Here is an 18,369-nt window from a genome sequence, read left to right on the forward strand (position 1 = left end):
TCCTTATTTGACCTGGAGAGTAGTTTTACAGCTGTTAAACAGTCTTTAAAGTAATAAAATGTTGCTCCATGCTTCTTTCATTTCAGAGGACATAAAATGTGATATGAAAAAGGCTATTTTGTGGATTTATGATACTGGAAATGAAATCAAACTTACCTCAATGGAGTTTAGTAATCAAACCTCTTTTATTATTATTATTATTATTATTATTATTATTATTATTATTATTATTAGTCGTGGCATAGCTCTTATTCTATCCTTAGCAGTCAGCGGGATCTAGATCTTAATATATAATCTTTCCCATCATGAAGTCTGGTCACAGCCCAGAGAAGCAGGTTGAATTAGCCTTCGCTGCCTTCAGTGTGCGACTGTGCCATAATGTTCTATTCAGCTCCAGGCTGGTAAAGTGTCACTTTACTGACCCGGCACTTTCCTGTTTTCATCACACACTTGAACTTATCCACCCAGAGCAACTGTGACTTTCATATTTTATAGTTAAATATAACAGCCATCGTTTTTTCTTGAATTAATTTTAGTTTTTTTCTCCCCCTCTTCTTAACCCTTTAAGACCTACCATAGAACCAAGTCCACCAGAGCTTATATTATATTTTTACATGCTGTGGAGCCATTTTTGGGAGCATTTCAAGTTGCTATACATCAATACAACCATTATAGCCCAGATTTTAATAATATGTATGCATTAAGTGCATAGTAATTACATACATTGCAAAAAAGTGCAATAAACTACAAAAAAATTGAAAATCGTTTTTGCTTTTTTAACATATATTTCTAGTTAGAGAAATTTAAGAGGCTTATCCCTCAAAACTGTAAATACAAAAAAGTTGCACAAAATAGTTTCCCACCACAGGAAATTTATTTTGAGTGTCTTCATAGTTTTATTTTTGAAATACACCAATTTTTATATACTGCAGGAAAAACGAAAATAAATATTATTGTACAAATTTGCCAAAAAGAAGCATCTGCATCAAAATAAACTATTTCCAGCAGTGCAATATGAGTCCTAAGCATCCCAGAAACCACACAGAAAGTCATAAAGTCAAAGATAACTTTTAAAAACACCAGTATAGGCTCATGAGGCCCCGATGGTAAAAAAAAACAAAACCCTACATTTCCGCGAAAATGACGTCACTTCCGGTTTCGGGCAGGTAATGGCGGACATGCAAAAGTTCGCGCTGACGTCTATTCCAACGTAGGAAGTGTTATGAACAGCTGATCGGATCGGCAAAGCCTGTTTCTGGAATATTATGTTTTTGTTGCTGCAAGTGCTTTTTATGCAGTTTTTTGCAAAGCTTTATGTGGAAGGAAACCGTGACCGAGGACAAGCTGATGGCATAAGATGTAAGTACAACTCCTCTGGTTTCATATGCAAAAAAAATTATTGCGCTAGGTTACGTGGTTGCAGAGCTACCAGGATTTAAAAATAGTTACGCAAAACAGAGCATTCCTGCTCCGACCAGCTTTAAAGGGTTAAAGGACACTTACTCCAACTGTTTAAATAATGCACCCATAAGGAGTCAATTTTAAAAACAAAAAAAAATTCTTAGAGCTGTGTTTAAGCTATGACTGCATGCTCAGTTTGTCACAGATCAGCGGGAAAGGTCGATCGAACTGAATAATTATATATATATTATAAGTTTCTTTTTATCTCTCGCCTAGTCTTCTGTTTTCCCATCTCTGGGGTCAGCAAAGAGGGTTACTTAGGTCGTGTGCATGACTTTGTGTATGTACGAGCACACATATGGATTCAACAAACTCCGGTTTCAGATGGGGTCATTTCACTCAAGTACAGTGTTGCCTGGGAGGTTTACACGAACTACATGCAAGCAGTTCAGTTCCTCCTCAATGTAGCGGTTAAGAAAACATGTTCACACCAGTTGTTTTTCCTAATTTGACAGCTGCCCCCACCAACTGGTTAAATCTCTGACAGTGGTCCCGAAATGTGACACTGGCCAGACTGACAGTCTAAATGCACAGTTCCTGTGGCAAAACAAGGCACTGAATTAGAGCTTAATAAAGAAGTATACATGTGCCTACAGATGGGAAAAGTGAAACGGCGTGGTAATGAGTTAATGACAACATTTACCCCCCCACCACCCATTTCTTTCTTTTCCCCATTGAGAGGAAAACTGTGTTGTAATGGATTGTTCATGTGCGTAAGAGGAGTATGTTTACATTGCATGGCAGTACGGGATTGCTTCCCAATATTCCTGGATGGCAGCTTGAGTGGGAGCACGTTGAAGATGGCAAAGATGTTGGAGAGGGAAAATACGCCTCCTTCAGTTTGTCATCTAGGAACTAAACGAGTACCAGAAATAAAACCCTTAGAGGAACAAATGTGGAAGAGAAATACACATAATAACATTGCCTCTTTCTCCACTTTTGTCTTTTTTGGCCAGGACTGGGTCATCACCATAAATCACTCAATATGCAGTCATACACACACTCCCTCTCTCACTCGGATACACAGCAAGTCAGACAGACACACAGGAAAGATCGTTTTAGCTCAGCGCCAGGAGATGGATGAGACTGGGGTTTGCCTCTGCTGCGGTGCGATGTATACATTTCAAACAAAAGTATGTATCCTCTCTGCCAACACTTTCTCTCGCTGCGAAAATGTGTCCAGCAGACGGTTGACATACATGCACGCACACACACAGGGCGCGGCCCGCTGCCAACAATAAGACTTGTTTAACGAGTCTCAGCTCTTTGTTGATTTCAGTCTTGCTGCTTTGTTGTTTTTGTGAATCGCGCTCTCCGAGGCTGGTATTAATCTTCACTGTCTGTATACATAAGGTGCTCAGAACTGCTCTGTATAACTGGGAATTGTCATGCGACAATGTTTGGTTCAGGTCGGGTGAAGTCTTGTTTCATTCACTGCTTCATTGTTCATGTTGTTGTGAGCTCTTGTGTTTATAGGACTGGGGTAGACCCCTTCCTTCGTCACCTCCTACTTTCATCTTTTTCCTGTCACGTTTACTTCCTCGCATACTCTAGCCCCATTTTTCTCCCTTTGACCTCCTTCTTCTTTCTCCTTCTTTTACTCCTGCAAGAAAACTTCCTTTGGCCTCATCCAGTGTTTGCGTTCTGGATTCTGGATTCCTCGATGGCAGTGTGCGAGAGTGCAGGGAGACACTGAAGACCTTGGCGTTTTCCAGGTGTTTCTCTGGTGTTTGGCAGTTCTCTGCCTGTGCCTGACTTATTTTGCACAGTCATCTCTTACAGTTATACTGCACTCACTAGAAAACCTCCTGTAGTTTGAAATGCAATTGTTGCCGCAAGATTGAAACAGAAGAACAGGGTAGCTTTTGACTGAAGGTTGTGCATGTTTTTCTCCAGGCACTCCTCAAATCTGGTATCAGAATTCAGACCCAAATGGCCACATGTTGAGAGTAACATGAATTCAGGCCCATGTGAAGTATCCTACCAAAATAGCAGTTTCCATAATGGGTTTTGGATAGTTGGATGGAGTTACTCAGGCTTTTCCAAATACCATTTTCTGGGGTTTGGTGCTTGAGTGCTAATCAAAAACAGGGCAAGACATGCCAGAATTTAATCTTGTGACACTGACAAAATTACCATATATGCAAAGAAAGACCACAGCTGTGCTTTTGCTGTTTCAGCTGTAACTCTACGCATAACACGATCACTGCAAACTCAAGATGCAGGAATTTGAACAAATTTGGTCATTTTTAATGTCCAGTGTTCGGCAGTTGAAATCGTTTTTGATTTACTAGTCTTGACTCATTAAAACAATTCACTTAATACAGAATTGTTGGTACCGCTTTACTTTTTGTTGCGTTAAGCATCATAAGTTTGTATCTATTATTGTATGATGTACTGTACAATATAAAGCACCTTGAGGCGACTGTTATTGTGATTTGGCGCTAAATAAATAAAATTGAATTGAATTAAGCAGTGTAAGCAGTTGTACACGGACACTTGGAAATCCAGGGTTTTGTCAGGTAATGCCACGGAGAACTCCAGAGATTCCCAAAGTGTGGGGCCCGCCCCCTAGGCGGCGCGTATGAAGAAAAAAAAAAGAATGCTTGGACACTGCTAGCATAATTGACAGGTTTTTGGCGGGGTTCCCACACAAACGCAAAGCAGGAGATGAAGCATCGCCAAATATGTTTCCAAACCAACTTCCTTCCAAGTCAAAGACTAGAAAATATGGTGAAGCAAATCTTCCCTTTGCCTTCACCTGCACAAGTGCTGAGGTAGGTCTCTGCGACAGAATTACTTTCCCCCGCGTCGGGAGCACGTGCTGGGCTGTCCAAATCACGGACAAACAGGATCCCACATTCTTGATTTTTAGTTCACAAACACTTCTTGTAATGACTCACTACTCCTGACATTTTGGAGATGTTAGCTCTTTATACAGTAAAGTGTCTGTGAAGGTTCTCAGTCATCCAGGTCATCGTAGTCAAAGGAGCTTGCAAAGAAAAGCGTCTGGACTTCTTTAAGTTGCTTGAAGACGTTTCACCTCTCATCCAAGAAGCTTCTTCAGTTCTAAGGTCAAATGGTGGAGAGTCCCAAATTTAAACCTAGTGGGAGTATCCCCCCCACAGAGGGACAAAAGGACCCCCTGATGATCCTCTAATCGCCTGAGCCAAGGTGTGAAACTGGATGTGGGTCCCAATCAGCCAGAGTTTCGGGTGAGCTCATTGTGAAACCTGGCCCCACCTTATCATGCGAATTCCTGAGGTCAGATGGCCCAGGATGTGAGTGGGCGTTAAGGCGTCTGGGGAGGGAACTCAAAACTGGATTATAGATTGCTTTATACAGTAAAGTTACAGCGGGATACAGTGGCAGGCTGATCCTGCCATGATTTTTCCCCCCCTGTCCAAACCAGGGACTAAGGCTACGTTCACACTGCAGGTCTTAATGCTCAATTCCTATTTTTTGATCGAATCCGATATTTTTTTGTCTGCTTGTTCACACTACAACTAAAATGCGACAGCAAACGCGCTCCAGTGTGAACGCTCAAAGCGGCCCGCATGCGCAAAAGAAGACGTCACACACAACGCGCTCTGTTTAGACCCAGAGCAAACAATATTGTTTGACTGATGGCCGTTAATATAAAGACTTCGGACTTTACGTTTCCCAATTTTTGCTTTAAGTTATTTTGTTATTTACATAATAATGTAAATAACCTAATAATGATCCTTATTGCTGTTTTAGAGGAGCGGTGCTCCAAAGGATAGTTTCAGATTTCTGTCAGAATCAGCAGATTATACAGTACAAATAAAATGTTCACGTTTCTCCAACGTTGTCTTCCCAACAGTTTCACTGGATGGCCAGGAAGCGTTCGCGATGTCTTCTCCGGCGCTGATAATTATCGTCTGTCTTGTGTCAGTGACGTAAAAGATGGATTTAATGCGACCTGACCGTTCAAACAGCAGTCGCTTTCTAAAACATCGGATATGTATCGGATTCAGTACCACATACGAAAGTGACCCAGATCGGATTTGAAAATATCAGATTTGTGCCGTTCACACTGTCACACCATGATCGGATATGGGTCGCATAGGGTCAAAAAAAATTGGATTTGATGCGCTTTCGCCTGCAGTGTGAACGTAGCCTAACAGTATCCCACAGTTTATGTTTTTGCACAGAGAGGCATTTTTTGAAAAATGTATTGATAGTAATGTTGAATATGATAAACACAGGAAAAAAACAACTACACGTAAAATAATCACACCGTGACGCCTCTGCCTTTGTAAATGGAGGGACAGTAACTGCGTGTGTATGTAAGCGTGTAAAACCTGCAGATAGAGACAAAATACTGTTAATCTATCTGCCATTGTAGAAATTCATCTCATGTAAACAATAACGTGGCGCACAGCGTGACGTGAAAAAAGGCACATACCTTTGACGTTGCGTGACGAACTGCATTCCTCGTCCACACGTAAACGCAAATATGGAATTTTCGGTGATTCGAAACGCCGTTTACGTGTGGACGAAAGGCATAGAAACAGCTGCGTTTTCAAAAATACCCGCGTAGGTGTGGACGTAGCGTAAAAGAGTTAGTAGTTTATTTCATTGCTACCTGTAATTTATTGCAGTTTACTTTTATTCATGTAGTTGTCTACTAAATGTTTGAGGTGTGAAATAAACCACAATGGAGTTTGAAAACAAAATATGGGTGTGTGTGGTTGGAGGATGTGTTTGGGTGGGGGGGGATTAGGTGTTTGGGGGGGGGGGGGGGGGCGCGAAGATTTTTCTTGTAAAACAGAGGGGGGCCTAACGAAAAAAGTTTGGGAGCCACTGATATAGTCAAAGTCGAGTGCTGCAGAACAAAGACCATTGTGGAGGGTCTATTCTCATGTCCAACAGTATTATGAACTAATAAGCTTACTGGAGCTTGTACTTGGTAAGCTTGTTGTTTGTTGCTAGTTTTTCACACCACTGTGCAGACTCTGAGATCTATCAGCACTTACCAGTTGCTGGACTATGTCAAATTTTAGCATATTGCCCAAAATGCTATAGGCTGTCCTTATTCGCACCTATTTTTACAGTAGACACAGTCGGATTCATTCTGCATCTTTAGCTTCATGTTGCCTCTCCCTCTGGGAATTAAACTATGCTTTGCAGCAATTATATGCATGTTTCTCTTGGTATTTTGGGGGTTGGAGACAGACAAAGTAACATTCACATCAGAGCCAGACCATTCCTTAACGCCTACACACTGACCCCATACAGAATGTTTCACATATTTAGTTGATTGACAATTGTGTTCATTGAAACAATTTATTTTTTATCGTAGCAGGCCTCTACACATAATAATCAATCAATCTGAGTCATTTAAGTGGATTTTATTATGAAGTGGAAGCTGATAGTGTAAACTACAGTTTTAATGATCCTTATTTTCATTTTTTTTTTTGGAAACGCCAAACAGCACATCATAAAGATACATGAGACTTACAGAATAATCTATTAGTATAAATATTTACAAGTGTGCATAAACTCTGCCTGGGTTTGGTGTGCATGCTCTGTGGTCATCTAGAAATAAGCACTTGTTATCTGTATAATTACATGATGTTCGTCATAATTTCATGGTGTTAAAAGAGCAAATATGGAAGAATAATATACATCGGGTGGGGAAAAAAGGTAGACTGTAAGTGGTAATGTAGATTTCTGCAAAAAATTTTAAACTGGATCCAATTAAACTGTTTGTTTTACTGTTTTACTTTCTCCCTTGCTCAGCTTTTATGTGCAAGTAGATTTTGTTAATTTGATGACAACAACAGCTGCAGTCACAGTAGCAATAGTGATGGATAGTACCAGTAATTAAAGTAGCAAACACAGTAATAGCAGTGGTGGCAGCAGTAGTAGATTCTTGTACGGCTGAGATGTTTCTCCTGCTTTGGCACTAATCCTCTCACACCTCCGCCACTCCTAGAATGTCAGTTGCAGGGTCATCAGCTGGAGGCAGGAGGACATATAGGTGATGTTTCCTTGCCATCCCCTATAGCTGCCTTTTGGTTTTTACCCAAACTGCGATCCTTCCTCTGGAGCCACTACCAAAAACTTGATTTCTCAGCCGCCTCCTAGCTCCCTCAAAGCTATCCACAGGTTTGGGCTTCCACAGAGTAGTTGGATAACAAATTACCTTTTATAGCAAAATACTTTATCAAGACACCACATATTTTCAAAAGCGGAGACGTCTGTTACCCACTAGCTCGATAGCTAGCCGGGGGCAAGCCTCGCTAACCCGTGAGAACACCGGACTCCCGGCAAATTGTTTTCAAACCCACCTCCGTCTTTCACTACTCAGGTTAAACATCAAAATAATCGTTTGTGGCAGCCCTATTCGTGGGCCATTGTGGTCCCTAATCCCCGCGAATTCCGGGGTCGACTGTAGAGGTGTGGCCTTAGCTCGAGGTGTCTGGGTTCAACTGAGAAGAGTTAAGAATGAGTTTCAGATGTAACTAAACACAGATGTACAACTCTTGTGGGTGAAGGTTATTTCCTCTGTGATTCACTGTAATTTGATTCTATGAGAGAATTGATCGTGTAGGTTCTTTTAGTGTTTTAGATGTATTGACAAATATATTGAGGATTGGGTTTTTATATTTCCTCTGGTAGATGTTCTACTGTTGTTGGGGAAACTACTAAGTTATAGCACTTTGCTTAACATGTAAATGCCCTGTGATAAAAATGACATGTTCTTGCATTTTCCCCTCATTTGATCCTTTGACTCTATTGTTATCAGTCTCAACTGAATTCTTGTTGCCAGGTGTCCACGAGGGACGCTCAGAGAGACAGGCTGTAGATATGTTTGCATGTCTGCATGCATGACCTGTCTCTGTGTGTGACCGCACTTGTGTGCAAGTGAGTGTGCATGCATGCATATGTGTGCTGTCTGTACTGTACTCTATGTCAACATGACACAGGCTACATTTTGCCAGAGATGCATTAGTTATGGCTAGAAATGGGTTAGTATGGAATAAATAATGGATACCATCTTTTCCCTCTGAATAAATCAAGACCAGAGAAATGGACAGGAGAGGAGAGCTAAAATGTGGTAGAAAGTTGGAGAAACTAAAGACAAGAGAGTGAGTGAGCATCTGTGTCATATGAAGAGTAACAGAGCGAGAATGGTGACACACTCTCCTTCATCTTTGCAAAGAACTGTGATTTATTTTAGGAAGGTGCAGTTTGACATATTTGTTACACAGAAAGTGATTTACAAGATCGATGGTTTTTGAGTCTTAACAAACAACCGATTTATCTGATTAAGTAAGAACACAGTGTTTTTTAAGCTAATTTTTTTTCTCTGTGCTTTCTGTCTTTGCCTCCTCATCAGGCGCTGGGCCAGACATTTACTTTTCCCGACATCTTCCCAGAAAAAGAGCGGGCACCGGCTGAGGGCTCGATGGAGGAGATGCAGGAGAAGTTCATGGAGGACGAAAAGCAGAGGCAGAAACTCGACCCCAGGAGAGGAGGGGTCACCGAGTGGTTTGGACTCTGAGACAGACTTTGCGTGTATGTGTGCGTTTCATAGGGATCAACATGCAGTGACTTACAATATTTTGATGACACTTCTGTTTCTATAAGAAACACAAGTGTGCATGAAAGAAGAACGAGCATGTGCGTGGGAGACTGCAGCCATGTGTTTCGTGTGTGTGTGTTTGTGTTTGCGAGGCGTCAGCTGAGTAACCCGAGCCAGAACAGAATCCAAGGAGGAGGAGAGTGGCCAAGCTCCATCTTTGATGAACCCAACTCACCAAATTTCTATCGCCTCAGATGACCTCTTCTCTTCCTCCTCACACTCTACTTTCCCCACCTCTTCTCCTTTTTCCCACCATCTCTTTAGCAACAGTATAATTGCACCTCCTCGCTTTGTTTCTCTCTCTTTTTTCTCCCTGCGCCCCTACTGTGTTTTTCCTATTATGCTCATCCCTCCACTATGATCTTCTTCTTTCCCACCAATGACTGTGATGTCCCTAGTAGCCATTATTCTTAGGCTAGTTGGATCCGACTATCTGGGCAGCCCACAGCCTTCTCTCTTTTATGAGTTTGCCTCGGATTAATTGACCACTTAAGGTAAACAACAATTAAAATGTTTGAGCAAAGCGAGCACATGGAAATTACAGGAGGGTTATATTGCAGCATTTTGTGGTAGCCCATCTTGCCGTAACTCTGGAAAAAGATTGTACTCTGTGTGTGTATCGTTGCCTACCGTGCAAGACTTACCAGCGAATCTGTCCTATTGTACATGCTGTTGGAATAAGACCTAATAAACAGTCACTTGCTCTGCTTTGTCTTGTGTTGTCCTTTCTTCATCTCCCACGACTGCTGCGTTGAAAAACAGCCACCTTGAGATTCTGTTTGCTGCACAAGTTTGCCTGCGCAAGTGCCAATGTGGTCTGGTAGCTGTTTTGACAAAGTAATGATCTGTGTTTGAATCGGGCCAGTGGAGGATGGAGCTCTGTTACGGTAATAAAGCCCATAAAAGGGAGGGACTTCTCCTGGGCACCCTCAGACCCTCCATTATACTGAAAGGCCAAGGTTACTGTAAGTGTCCCCCAGCCGTGACCACTAATGCTCGCTGGCTAATACAAAGGTCCAGTCCCTGACCTCACCCAGCCAACTCATCTATCACTAAGGAGAATGTCAATATTGATCCTGTTGGCCCTTTGTCTGCTGCCTGGAACCACTCACCCCCTGTGTTACTATAAAGCAATCTGATTTGGAATGAAACAAGACTCCAGTTACACAGCCCCTCCGTTTCTCACTCTTTCCCTTGTTCTCACTTTTTCACTTTTTTTTATTTTCTTCTTTCTTTGCTCTGCTCTCTCGTTGCCCAACCTGAACTTCCAGAGAAACAGCTGCTTAACCAACTGAGAGAGAGTCCAAATTCCTTTTCTTGCTCTCCCCATGGCCTGAACGGACCCCACATGAAAGTTGGGAAATCAAGTTGTGGTGATTATCCAAGTAATTATCTGTTCCTGTTGTCCTCTTGTTCTTTGTCACGGGGGACGCCCTGTTTGTTCTAAAGTCACATACATGCATTGGTACATTAACAGCAACTGTCAACAATAATCTGACAGTGAGCCGCTAACATTAAATCTCTGTTTAAGGCCTGCTGACAGTGGTGGTTATGTAGTGTTGTGGATACATTTTTATTTTTTTAAACTGCAGAGACATTGCACTTTGAGACACACTCGGTTAATGAGCTCATCTCTTGCTCACACACTTAAATGTCTCTGAGTCATTTCAGCTCTTTAAAAAAGACAAGTAAACAGGAACAACTCATTAACTGATAAACAGAAAAAGACAAAGTCATATGCTAGAAGGAGTGAGTTATTGATGTAACGTCCTCTGAACAGTTCCACCACGACTTACATTTTTAGGGCCAGATTTCCTGAGGGCAAAACCCTCAGGAAATCTGGCCCTAAAAATGTAAGTACAGACCTATTTCTTAAAGAGGTCTGTCAATTTTGTAACTGAAAACACTGACGGTTGTTTTTTTTAATACTGGGCTTATTGCATATGTGGGCCTGTTTGTAGTTTACGTTTCAGAGTGCACACATTTTTCTGCAGGCAGTTTTTTTTAGTCCTTTATTTATCCAGGTAAAAAAACCTCATTGAGATTAAAACTCATTTCCAAGAGAGACCTGGCATCATGGCAACAAAAGTCACATACCACATAGGTATATAACATTTAAAACAAATACAATATCCCATACCAACATGTGTATTTGCCTACTGGTGGTGGTCAGAGGGCCCGGTGGCGCCTGTGTCCGGCAGCCTCGCCTCTGTCAGTGTGCCCCAGGGCAGCTGTGGCTACAATGTAGCTGCCATCGCCAGTGTGTGAATGACTGAATGTAGTGTAAAGCGCTTTGGGGTCCTTAAGGACTAGAAAAGCGCTATACAAATGCAGGCTATTTACCATTTACCATGTAAAATATACAATAACAGATCAAATTAAGAGTACATTAAAAACAATCACACTGAGTAAAAGAGCTGTTCTCTCGTTCCTTTAAGACAGACTTAAACTCTCCCAAGGTAACCAATTCTGATCATTTCAGTTCCTTCTGCAGATTATTCCAGGAAGCAGGGGCAGCGTGTTTAAAAGCCTTTTTCCCCAATTCTGTTCTGATTTTTGGGACAATCAATTGTATGATTTTGTGCGAACGAAGGTTGTATTGGTTGTGGTTTTTACACAAATAAACACATAAATAAGATGGAACCAGCCCAAGGAGAGATTTATAGATAAAGATCAACCAATGGGAGAGTCTGCGAATATGCAAAGATGGACATTTAGCAGCAGCATACAAAGAACAATGATGTACACGATTTCCATAGCCAGTAATAAAACGCAAAGCACAATGGTACACAGTATCGAACCTCTTTAGGTAGTGGGCAGGTGCATTCATAAAAAGCAGGTCACCATAATCCAATAAAGGTAAAAAGGTTGCACGAATCAAATGTTTTCTCACTTGGAGGGAGAAACAGGATTGGTTTCTAAAAAAGTAACCTAGTTTTAGTTTTAACTTCGACACAAGCCTTTGAATGTGAGTCTTAAATGATAAATTCTGATCTATAATGATCCCTAGATACTTGTAAGATGTGACCATTTCAATTTCAGTTCCTTGAATTTTAATGCAAAATTCCACTTTAATTAACACTGAAAGAAGCACGCTTCAATTTGTGATTCTGTGACACCAAGAGTGTTCCTTTATTTGAAACAAATGCATAATTAGTGTGCATGGATCGCTCAAAGGTGTAAGCATAGCACCAAACCTGTAGCCCACTCCTGTGGCTCGTCACCTCACACCGTACATTTAGATCCGAGCTCCACATATTTCTACTTCTCAATAATGCTTTGATGAAAGAGAGCAGACCTGAACTGATATCCAGGTGGCGCATCAGAGACAGATATACATATAAGGATGCCTCTTTTATTGGGTATCACAATTTAATTTTAGAAGTGAGCAAAATGTTTATAGTGGTGCACAATATAAAGAGTGGTTCAAACTGAAATGGGATTTAGTAAATAAAATATTTGAGTGCCTTTACGTGCATGGCACAGTGACAGCAAGTCCACTCGCGCACGGTCGGATCAGGATCTGATGGTAAATGCACGATCTGATATCGTCGTGTTGGTGTTGTTCCCAGATCATCATACTAAAGGTTGTTCCAGGATCAACATTGCAAGTGACCAATCAGAATGTTGTGATGTCATACTTTTGCGACTTCGGGAAAAACCGGCGTAAAACAAAAAACTGTACTTAAGCTGCGAGAAACCGCCTTTGTCCGCCGATCAACGGACCCTAACCCTGACCCTGACCCTTTAATAAACGCTAAGCAGAATTGATATTGTCCTTGCAACATTGGAATTTCATAAATGCACGAATGGGTTGGTGCGCAAAAGAATAACGTCACAACATTCTGATTGGTCACTTGCAATGTTGAACCTGGAACAACATTTTCATGATGATCTGGGAACAACACCAACACGACGATATCAGATCATCCGATGGGTAAATGATGATTTTTGTTCTTCCGCACGTCCTGCAGGTCAGCTGTTGGACAGATTTCAGGTTCTACGGTTGAATAGTTTGATATGAAGCAGGTCTCTTCTGCATGGATCCCCTGAGCTGACAGACACGTTTGGGGATTGCAAACATTTGTCCACGTGGTTGCCGGCAATTTCTAACTAGCATTTAAGAGTTTTCCTTTACATCAAAGCGGAGAGACAGAAACACATGCATAAAACCTTTGCTCACCATGTCTCATGTGCACATTTTGTGCAGTTGCAGCTTCACTATTGCTGCTGAGTAAATATGTACCCTAGGTTGGTAATGATAATGTATTTAGCACTACAATTGGAAATGAATACCTGTATGGCACCCACACTGCTGCATTACAGACACCACAGAGTCTCTATAAAAAAAAAAAATCATAGCTACATTTGGTGCCTGAGACACAGTGTGTATATAACCCTACCACCACCACCTCCCTCCTTTCACCCTTCTACTTCACATGCAATAAAAACCTACATGCATTCCCCCATCTGGTTGTGTCTATGCTATCCCTTGTTTGTTTGTTTGTTTGGTGTTCTCGTTGTGTGTCAGCTTCCGCAAGGTAAGGAAAGGGGAATATGGAAGTGTGCAGGCGAGCTAGCTCTGCACTTGGGTGCAGCTGAACTTGGGATGACTATAAGCAGCTCCAGATTTATAAGGATCTCGGTGTGCTTAAACATGATGCTTTATGTATTGTAATGCACCTCACGTTGTGTAATTGCGGCGGAAGGGAAGATGAACATGTGTGCGCAAGACACGGAAAGTTCAGTAAGGGTGGAGGGAGAGAGCAGATGGAGGTGAAGGAGAAAGCAAAGTGAGAGTGAAAAAGAGATGACATCATCAAGAAAATGCTGAGCTGGATTTAAAGGCTACTGGATAAAAGAGGTCTGATCCCACATTGCACCATCTCTCTTCCTTCTTTTCCCCCTCTCTCTTCCACTCTCTCTCTCTCTCTCTCTCTCTCTCTCTCTCTCTCTCTCTCTCTCTCTCTCGAGATGTACAGTGCAGGTCGTGTTGCCATCCCTACACGGTTAGTTAATGGAAGGAGGATTGAATATTTTAAGCAGCACATCACTCTCTTCCTTTCCCTCCTTACCCCTCTCTCCTTTTTTTCTTGTGTGGTTGTGCATTAGTCAAGTGCACACATGACCCTGTTTCTTCTACTGCAGTCCACAATTGGAATCTGCATGACATCATGCTGTATTTTTGGCATGAGTGGTGGTATAGTGTGTGTCCTCTCTGACTCTGTAGCCTCTCTAGGGACCTAGATCTCCTTCTTGCTGGTTGTAGTAACTGCCCATTTGCAAGTGAAATCTTTGCCTGCAGATGCTTCGCTGCATCCTGTAACTGCTAAGGAATTTAGATGAAGCATCCCACAATAACACTGCAGATAACTTTATCTCATCAGCGTGTTGTCACTGGGGTTGTCTTGTGAGGAGAGCCTGACTGCGTGCGCTGATTGACACTGAGAACTTCTCATATACTGTAATGTGACAAAAACAATACAAACTTTGAGCTGAAAGTGTTTCCCCATACATGTGTAAAGGCAATCCATTGCAAACTGTCTGTAAAATTATACATACTCATATAGTTCTACAGTTACTACACCTACCACCTTCTTGTGCAGATGCACAGACTTTCACACACTCACACTTGTGTTCGCTAAGACAACCGGGGTTGCCTGCTGAGGATTCTGACGGCCTCTCTTGGACCAGCGCCATGCACATTCCTCCTTCCCCAGGTTGCCATTGGTTCATCTGAGCTCAGCCAGTGCACTCTGTCACCCCATAAGTGTGGGCTTATGTGTGTGTGTGCGTCTGTTTCAGTGCGAGTCCATGAACCATAAGACGCTTACATAAAAAAAAAAAAAATCTTCCGTTTGAATGTAGGACACACACAGCCACACACGTACCCTGATATGGCCCCTCGCTGTATATATACAGTCATACTGTAGTCACATTGATACACGCGCTGGCTTAGCGCCACGAGTAACAATTTAAGGAATACACTGGAGAAAGAACAGGCTCTTCGTTGTTGTTTAGATTGCTTTTAGTAAGTATAAAACATTAAACGCATATATTCTAATAACATTTTCTAATATCAGGAGGTTTTGGATGATGGGCTTGTTTAGGAAACCCTAAATGAAAAGTCTCAATTTTTTTTTTACCAAGTTAAAAATTGAAAATAGCACATTGTCAAAATATTGGTTATACTAAAAATAGTGATTTGTAGTGTTTTTCCCATCATTTGTCTTATAATTCCTTTGAACTCACAATCTAAATTTGCCATGAGATGATAAATGAGATGACGGTGAGTACTGTTTCTACCCATATGTAAATGTCACTAGATAATTAATATAGACATGGTTAAAATGAAGATAAAGTAATTTTTATTACTTTTTCAAGCATCTTTTGCAGGTGATGGTTACTTGAAATCTGGGCATCACTAAAGCCATAAAGCTGGGTCTTTACTGTAGATGTCTTTAGTTGTTTGTGGGTCTCTCTACCTCCCATTAGTTTGAGCTGAAATACAGCTTGGTGGGGTGATAGTCATATGACTCACTGACTCTCCACTTCTTTACCTTCAAAAACTTCTGGGTCGCTTTCACATCGCTACCGTGAGGTGCTGGCCAGTCAACTGAACGAATCTGAGCAGAAAATATAACTTCATCAGGCTAGTTCTGTCTTCTGTCAAATCACCAGTAAACGAGTGATCCATTACCAGTGGAAATCATGAGTGCCTATGCATCACACTGCCTCCACTGTGTTTTACAAGTGATGTGGTACGCTCCACAGTCGTTACAAGGCTTCTCCATACATCTTTTCCTCCCACTTTGATAAGTCATATAAAGTTACAAGGCAAGATGAGGTAGTGGCTGTTCTTTCTGTCGAAATGCAGTTTAACAGCAGGGTTTTAATAGTTTTGCAATTTTCATTAGTTTTTATTTTTATTTAGTTTTGACTTCAGATTTTCAATTTTATATCAGTTTTAATTAGTCTTTACCATTTGTTTGCTAGTTTATTTTTATTTTGAAAATCCTTAGTTTCAGTTTAGTTTTGATTAGTTTCAGTTATAGTTTTACTTGTGTTTGCAATAATTATGTGTAACAAAAGACCCTTGGGTATGTTGCTATTCCAGCTACCATACCCTGCACCCTGGACAGGTCGCCAGTCTGTTGCAGGGCTAACACGCAGAGACAGACAACTCACATTCCCACCTATGGGGAACCTATGAAACCTATCAACCACCGATACCAGGTACCTATAAAAGATAAATCTTGGCTCCAATGAGACTATTAACTCTTGCAGCACCGGGTGTTTGTAATTTTAGTTCAAGTGAATTGCTAAACTTTTTAAGGCAATTGACTCACATGGTTGTGTAGATATCCCAGTCTCAATAAACATATTCGCCAACGCTTCCTTTCGCTTGTGATGTTCCTGTGAATTGACAAACCAGTAGCCATCAGGTCGCTGTTGGAAGCACTGCATTAATGTTTTGTCTTGGGATGCATCACGCTGCCTTGCCTGGGGTTAGCTTCTGTTTTCTGGGGATGAGGGTTGGGCGTCCTCCCTTACCTTCTCAAGGTAAGCTAGGTTAGCCTTCTTGTGTGAGCTTTTCAAGTGCACTTTAAGGTTTGTGGGATTTTTTTCCCTTTGGAAATGTCCCGCATAATTTGTCTCTTTCCATTACAAGACACTTGCTTTATCTAAAACACAATCATATTCAAAGTAATCCGAAATTGGACCCTGGTGATTTCTCCCGACTTTTGCTGACATGACACAGATGACTCGACTATTGAGACACAGCAAGAAAATAATCTGGAAACGAAACTTCACTTTCACCCCAGACTGTTGTATGACACACACACATCAATGAAAACTAAACACATTTTTGCTATAAATTCAGTTAATTTTAGTTAGTTTTGTGAACACTCATTACAGTTTTAGTTAGTTTTCCTGTTTTTGCAAAGTTTTTATTTTTATTTCCGTTAACGAAAATGTTTTTTCACTTCTAGTTTTCGTTATTTCGTTAACGATAATAACCTTGTTTAACAGTAATTTGATTTATTTATTCACTGGATATTGTTAGCTTAGCAGCATGTCTGCTAGGCTTATGCATATTTATATTATGCATATTCATATTTATTTATATCTGCTTAATTTTTTGTTGTTTGTTACCATACTTTTAGGTAGTTTAGACTTGCGGTTTGTTAAAAGTACACGAAAATTGTTGTTTATTTACAATTATATTTGATTATGATTTAAGATTTCTGTATGTATACATCCTTTTCTGGATTTTTTTTATTTTATATTTTGATTATATACAGTATTGACTTATATAGTAAAGATAGTAGGACTGGATGGCCCATGCTCCGCTGTTCAACACATTTATTTAGATTTTACACTTTGCAAAAATAGCGATGCCTAAATATGAGGGTTGCGTGTGTTTCAAAAATCATAACAATGAGAAAAAGAAGGGTTCAAATAGGTTCAGTTCAACAGAAATCAACTGGGGTCTGGCCACCCATCTGGAGTACAGAGCACTGAGCTCTGGTTTGCACACATACCCACATGTGCACTGGTCAGTGAACCCCTAGCTGGTGGAATCATATTGGCTGGAGGCTTTGCCAAGTCAATAACACAGCCTGATCCCTGATGCTGAACTTCCTGGAAGTCCCGACTCGTCTCAGCACTTCATGTACCTGCTCACCGCTCCAGCTGCTGCTTGGCCGCGCAGTGGGCTGAATGGAGATCAGGGAGTCTATCGCTCCTTTGCGCCTGCCTGCAGGTCATTCTGAAACACCAGTTTAGAGGAGAGGACAAACCATAGGAACATTGAGCCATGGAGATTAGATTGATTTGTTTAGATAAGATCCTATGCATATTAACAGGGGTTTCTTCCCATGATGCACAATTAGACTGCGGTCAAAAAACTCCTTGCAGCACCCATGTATATGTCTGAGAATGATCAGAAACTATTGTAGAAGAGAGACATGAGAGGAGGGTGAAACGCGTGGTTACAACGAGCGGTTGGGAAAATATTTGTGAAGGTGAACTGTCGAGAGACAGATGGACAAGAAGAAAAACAGAGTGAGGTTTAGGTTTGGGGGATTAGAAGGGATGCATGGCGTAAGAGAATTTGTGTCAGACATCTCTGGTCTAAATGGCTGTTGGCTACTTGCTCTTATTTACAACATCTTCACTTTCTTACACTACTGTTTCACTTCCAGCTGCGTCGGTCTTACGTCAGAAAATGCCACTGTTAGCCATTACGTTAGCCAACATAATGACAGAACTGCTCCCGCAGCCAAAGA

General features: G+C 41.3%; 1 protein-coding gene across 1 annotated transcript in view; it reads left to right on the forward strand.

Annotated features, from left to right (window-relative positions):
• Positions 1–9,783, forward strand: part of mrpl23 (mitochondrial ribosomal protein L23) — a 46,842-nt gene extending 37,059 nt beyond the window's left edge. Inside the window, exon 5 of the mRNA XM_085166776.1 lies at positions 8,831–9,783. Within this exon, the coding sequence (XP_085022902.1) occupies positions 8,831–8,995 (165 nt within the window). The 3' untranslated portion in view covers positions 8,996–9,783. The remainder of the gene's footprint in view (positions 1–8,830) is intronic.
• The last annotated feature ends 8,586 nt before the right edge of the window (positions 9,784–18,369 follow it).

This window comes from Neolamprologus multifasciatus, chromosome 7 (genome assembly GCF_963576455.1).
Source record: "Neolamprologus multifasciatus chromosome 7, fNeoMul1.2, whole genome shotgun sequence".
Classification (NCBI taxonomy): domain Eukaryota; kingdom Metazoa; phylum Chordata; class Actinopteri; order Cichliformes; family Cichlidae; genus Neolamprologus; species Neolamprologus multifasciatus.